This window comes from Salvelinus sp. IW2-2015, unplaced genomic scaffold, assembly GCF_002910315.2.
Source record: "Salvelinus sp. IW2-2015 unplaced genomic scaffold, ASM291031v2 Un_scaffold2153, whole genome shotgun sequence".
Taxonomy (NCBI): Eukaryota; Metazoa; Chordata; class Actinopteri; order Salmoniformes; family Salmonidae; genus Salvelinus; species Salvelinus sp. IW2-2015.
The window spans coordinates 1-5,744 of NW_019943485.1; the positions used below are offsets into that span (position 1 = coordinate 1).

Below are 5,744 nucleotides of genomic sequence, written 5' to 3' on the forward strand. Positions count from 1 at the left end.
CACGTGTACGAGGCCTGAGTCCTAACTTGAGATCACGTGTACGAGGCCTGAGTCCTAACTTGAGATCACGTGTACGAGGCCTGAGTCCTAACTTGTGATCACGTGTACGAGGCCTGAGTCCTAACTTGAGATCAGCGCACAACATCAATGCATGATTCATGTGAAAATCTGAGTTAAGAGTGAATGACTCAAATTAGGACCAAGCCCTGAGAGAAGAGGTGTTGAATAATAACAATTTGCAACTACAAAGCTGGAGAGTATATACTGTATTATAAACTGGGTGGTTCGTTTCATTGTGCTTAAGAACAGCCTTTAGCCGTGGTATATTGGCCATATACCATACCTCCTCGGGCCATATTGCTTAATTATAAATTCGAGCCCTGAATGCTGATTGGCTGAAAGCCATTGTATATCAAACTGTATACCACAGGTATAACAAAACATTTATTTGTACTGCTCTAATTACGTTGATAACCAGTTTATAATAGCAATAAGGGTCCTCAGGGGGTTTGTGATATATGGCCAATATACCACGGCTAAGGGCTGTATACAGGCACTCCGCGTTGTGTTGTGCATAAGAACAGCCCTTAGCCGTGGTATTTTGTCCATATACCACAACCCCTCTGGCCTTATTGCTTAATTAGTAGACTAGAGACAGGGCCCTACCTTCTACAGAGACCCGAGCCCGGTGCCAGTCCTTCCCTTTGGAGTTGAGGGCCTCACACTCGTACGTCCCCTCGTCCTCATACTGCACGTGGTACAGTTGGAGGTGGGCTCCTGCCAAGCTGACTTCATGATTGGCCGGCAGCTCTCCGTCCATCTTCCTCCAGTGGATCTGAGGGATGGGGCTGTGGAGAGGGGAGGAGTTAAGACATACAGTATACWYTGCCTTGCAAAAGTATTCATCCCCCTTGGCGTTTTTCCTATTTTGTTGCATTACKACCTGTAATTTAAATMMATTWTTWWTTMGYWTTRKWMMWAWMGYKKWWKKKKAAAWWAWRCKAAWTMGMMYAYMMYAAWMMWAAAAAWTWKRTMMTTRKAWTWWTWWTWWTTTTTWWAYMWAAAKSGYAAAYMMGMMSSMMSKWWKKYMTMYAYMRSGYAYMTTWKKWWKKKRTWYGMTMGYYMRKWTWAAAACTAATTTTTTCAACAACTCAACAAATTTCTTGTTAACAAACTTTAGTTTTGGCAAGTCGGTTAGGACATCTACTTTGTGCATGACACAGGTAATTTTTCCAACAATTGTTTACAGATAGATTATTTCACTTATAATTCACTGTATCACAATTCCAGTGGGTCAGAAGTTTACATACACTAAGTTGACTGTGCCTGTAAACAGCTTGGAGAATTCCAGAAAATTATGTCATGGCTTTAGAAGCTTCTGATAGGCTAATTGACATAATTTGAGTCAATTGGAGATGTACCTGTGGATGTATTTGAAGGCCTACCTTCAAACTCAGTGCCTCTTTGCTTGACATCATGGGAAAATCAAAAGAAATCAGCCAAGACCTCATCATTTTTTTTGTATGATCTCCACAAGTCTGGTTCATCCTTGGGAGCAATTTCCAAACGCCTGAAGGTACCACATTCATCTGTACAAACAATAGTAAGCAAGTATAAACACCAATGGGACCACACAGCGTCATACCGCTCAGGAAGGAGACGTGTTCTGTCTCCTAGAGATGAACGTACTTTGGTGCGAAAAGTGCAAATCAATCCCAGAACAACAGCAAGGACCTTGTGAAGATGCGGGAGGAACCAGGTACAAAAGTATCTATGTCCACAGTAAAACAATTCAAATATCGACATAACCTGAAAGGCCGCTCAGCAAGGAAGAAGACATTGCCTCAAAACCGCCATAAAAAAGCCAGAACTACGGTTTGCAACTGCACATGAGGACAAAGATCATACTTTTTGGGAGATTGTCCTCTGGTCTGATGAAACTAAAATAGACTGTTTGGCCATAATGACCATCGTTTGTGTGGAGGAAAAAGGGGGAGGCTTGCAAGCCGAAGAACCCATCCAACCGTGAAGCCCGGGGTGGCAGCATCATGTTGTGGGGGTGCTTTGCTGCAGGAGGGACTGGTGACTTCACAAAATAGATGGCATCATGAGGCATGAAATTATGTGGATATATTGAAGCAACATCTCAAGACATCAGTCAGGAAGTTAAAGCTTGGTCCAAATGGGTCTTCTAAATGGACAATGACCCCAAGCATACTTCAAAGTTGTTGGCAAATGGCTTAAGGACAACAAAGGCAAGGTATTGGAGTGACCATCACAAAGCCCTGACCTCATCCTATGGAGAATTTGTGGGCCGAACTGAAAAAGTGTGCGCAAGCAAGGAGGCCTACAAACCTGACTCAGTTACACCAGCTCTGTCAGGAGGAATGGGCCAAAATTCACCCAACTTTATTGTGGGAAGCTTGTGGAAAGGCTACCGAAACGTTTGACCCAAGTTAAACAATTTAAAGGCAATGCTACCAAATACTAATTGAGTGTATGTAAACTTCTGACCCACTGGGAATGTGATGAAAGAAATAAAAGCTTTAACTCATTATTCTGACATTTCACCATTCTTAAAATTAAGTGGTGATCCTAACTGACCTAAGACAGGGACTTTTTACTAGGATTAAATGTCAGGAATTGTGAAAAACTGAGTTTATAATGTATTTGGCTAAGGTGTATGTAAACTTCCAACTTCAACTGTATGTAATTCACCCTCTTTGCTATGAAGCCCCTAAATAAGATCTGGTGCTACCAATTACCTTCAGAAGTCACATAATGAGTTAATAAAGTCCACCTGTGTGCAATCTAAGTGTCACATGATCTGTCACATGATCTCAGTATAATATACACCTGTTCTGAAATGCCCAGAGTCTGCTACACCACTAAGCAAGGGGCACCACCAAGCAAGTGGCACCATGAGAACAAAGAAGCTCTCCAAAAGGTCAGGGACAAAGTTGTGGAGAAGTACAGATCAGGGTTGAGTTATAAAACAACATCAGAAACGTTGAACATCCCACTGAGCACATTAATACAATTTTTTAAAACTGGATAGAATATGGCACCACAACAAACCTGCCAAGAGAGGGCCACCCACCAAAACTCATGGACCAGGCAAGGAGGGCATTAATCAGAGGCAACAAAGAGACCAAAGATAACCCTGAAGAAGCTGCAAAGCTCCACAGCGGAGATTGGAGCATCTGTCCATAGGACCACTTTAAGCCGTACACTCCACAGAGCTAGGCTTTATGGAAGAGTGGCCAGAAAAAAAAGCCATTGCTTAAAGAAAAAAATAAGCGAACACGTTTGGTGTTCGCCAAAAGGCATGTGGGAGACTCCCCAAACATATGGAGGAAGGTACTCTGGTCAGATAAGACTAAAATGTAGCTTTTTGGCATAAACCCAACATCTCTCATCACCCCGAGAATACCATCCCCACAGTGAAGCATGGTGGTGGCAGCATCATGCTGTGGGGATGTATTTCATCTGCAGGGACTGGGAAACTGGTTAGAACTGAAGTAATGATGGATGGAGCTAAATACAGGGAAATTCTTGAGGGAAACCTGTTTCAGTCTTCTAGAGATTTGAGACTGGGACGGAGGTCCACCTTCCAGCAGGACAATGAGCCTAAGCATACTGCTGAAGCAACACTCGAGTGGTTTAAGTTGAACATTTAAATGTCTTGGAATGGCCTATTCAGAGCCCAGATCTCAATTCAATTGAGAATCTGTGGTATGACTTAAAGATTGCTGTACACCAGCAGAACCCATCCAACTTGAAGGAGCTGGAGCAGTGGCTAGATGTGCCAAGCTTATAGAGACATACCCAGAGACTTGCAGCTGTAATTGCTGCAAAAGGTGGCTCTACAAAGTATTGACTTTGGGGGGGTGAATAGTTATGCACGCTAAAGTTGTCAGTTTTTTTGTCCTTTTTCTTGTTTGTTTCACAAGAAAAAAATATTTAGCATCTTCAAAGTGGTAGGCATGTTATGTTAATCAAATGATACAAACTCCCCCAAAAAAAGTGTAAGTTGTAAGGCAACAAAATTMGAAAAATGCCAAGGGGGTGAATACTTTCGCAAGSCACTGTAAACACATAGCTTTGTCATGTGAATATTTATACACAGTGCATTACAATAAACCACGTCATACTCTAGGTCTGAGCAAGGATCAAATCAAAATCAAATCAAATGTTATTTGTCACATGCGCCGAATATGCCTATTACAAGCCCTTAACCAACGATGCAGTTTAAGAAATAGAGTTAAGGAAATATTAACTAANTGCGCAAGCAAGGAGGCCTACAAACCTGACTCAGTTACACCAGCTCTGTCAGGAGGAATGGGCCAAAATTCACCCAACTTATTGTGGGAAGCTTGTGGAAGGCTACCCGAAACGTTTGACCCAAGTTAAACTATTTAAAGGCAATGCTACCAAATACTAATTGAGTGTATGTAAACTTCTGACCCACTGGGAATGTGATGAAAGAAATAAAAGCTGAAATAAATAATTTTCTCTACTATTATTCTGACATTTCACATTCTTAAAATAAAGTGGTGATCCTAACTGACCTAAGACAGGGGATTTTGTACTAGGATTAAATGTCAGGAATTGTGAAAAACTGAGTTTAAATGTATTTGGCTAAGGTGTATGTAAACTTCCAACTTCAACTGTATGTATTCACCCTCTTTGCTATGAAGCCCCTAAATAATATCTGGTGCTACCAATTACCTTCAGAAGTCACATAATGAGTTAAATAAAGTCCACCTGTGTGCAATCTAAGTGTCACATGATCTAAGTGTCACATGGACCAGGCAAGGAGGGCATTAATCAGAGGCAACAAAGAGATCAAAGGTAACCCTGAAGAAGCTGCAAAGCTCCACAGTGGAGATTGGAGCATCTGTCCATAGGACCACTTTAAGCCGTACACTCCACAGAGCTAGGCTTTACGGAAGAGTGGCCAGAAAAAAAGCCATTGCTTAAAGAAAAAAATAAGCAAACACGTTTGGTGTTCGCCAAAAGGCATGTGGGAGACTCCCCAAACATATGGAGGAAGGTACTCTGGTCAGATGAGACTAAAATGTAGCTTTTTGGCGTAAACCCAACATCTCTCATCACCCCGAGAATACCATCCCCACAGTGAAGCATGGTGGTGGCAGCATCATGCTGTGGGATGTATTTCATCTGCAGGGACTGGGAAACTGGTTAGAACTGAAGGAATGATGGATGGAGCTAAATACAGGGAAATTCTTGAGGGAAACCTGTTTCAGTCTTCTAGAGATTTGAGACTGGGACGGAGGTGCACCTTCCAGCAGGACAATGACACTAAGCATACTGCTGAAGCAACACTCGAGTGGTTTAAGTTGAACATTTAAATGTCTTGAAATAGCCTATTCAAAGCCCAGATCTCAATTCAATTGAGAATCTGTGGTAGGACTTAACATTGCTGTACATCAGCAGAACCCATCCAACTTGAAGGAGCTGGAGCAGTGGCTAGATGTGCCAAGCTTATAGAGACATACCCAGAGACTTGCAGCTGTAATTGTTGCAAAAGGTGGCTCTACAAAGTATTGACTTTGGGGGGGGTGAATAGTTATGCACGCTAAAGTTGTCAGTTTTTTTGTCCTTTTTCTTGTTTGTTTCACAAGAAAAAAATATTTAGCATCTTCAAAGTGGTAGGCATGTTATGTTAATCAAATGATACAAACTCCCCCAAAAAAAGTGTAAGTTGTAAGGCAACAAAA

General features: G+C 41.9%; 1 protein-coding gene across 1 annotated transcript in view; it reads right to left on the minus strand.

Annotated features, from left to right (window-relative positions):
* Positions 1–625: 625 nt before the first annotated feature.
* The window catches only part of LOC112073117 (contactin-1a), a 28,240-nt gene continuing 23,121 nt past the window's right edge, over positions 626–5,744 (minus strand). Inside the window, exon 7 of the mRNA XM_024140468.2 lies at positions 626–848. Coding sequence (XP_023996236.2) covers positions 641–848 — 208 coding nt within the window. The 3' untranslated portion in view covers positions 626–640. The remainder of the gene's footprint in view (positions 849–5,744) is intronic.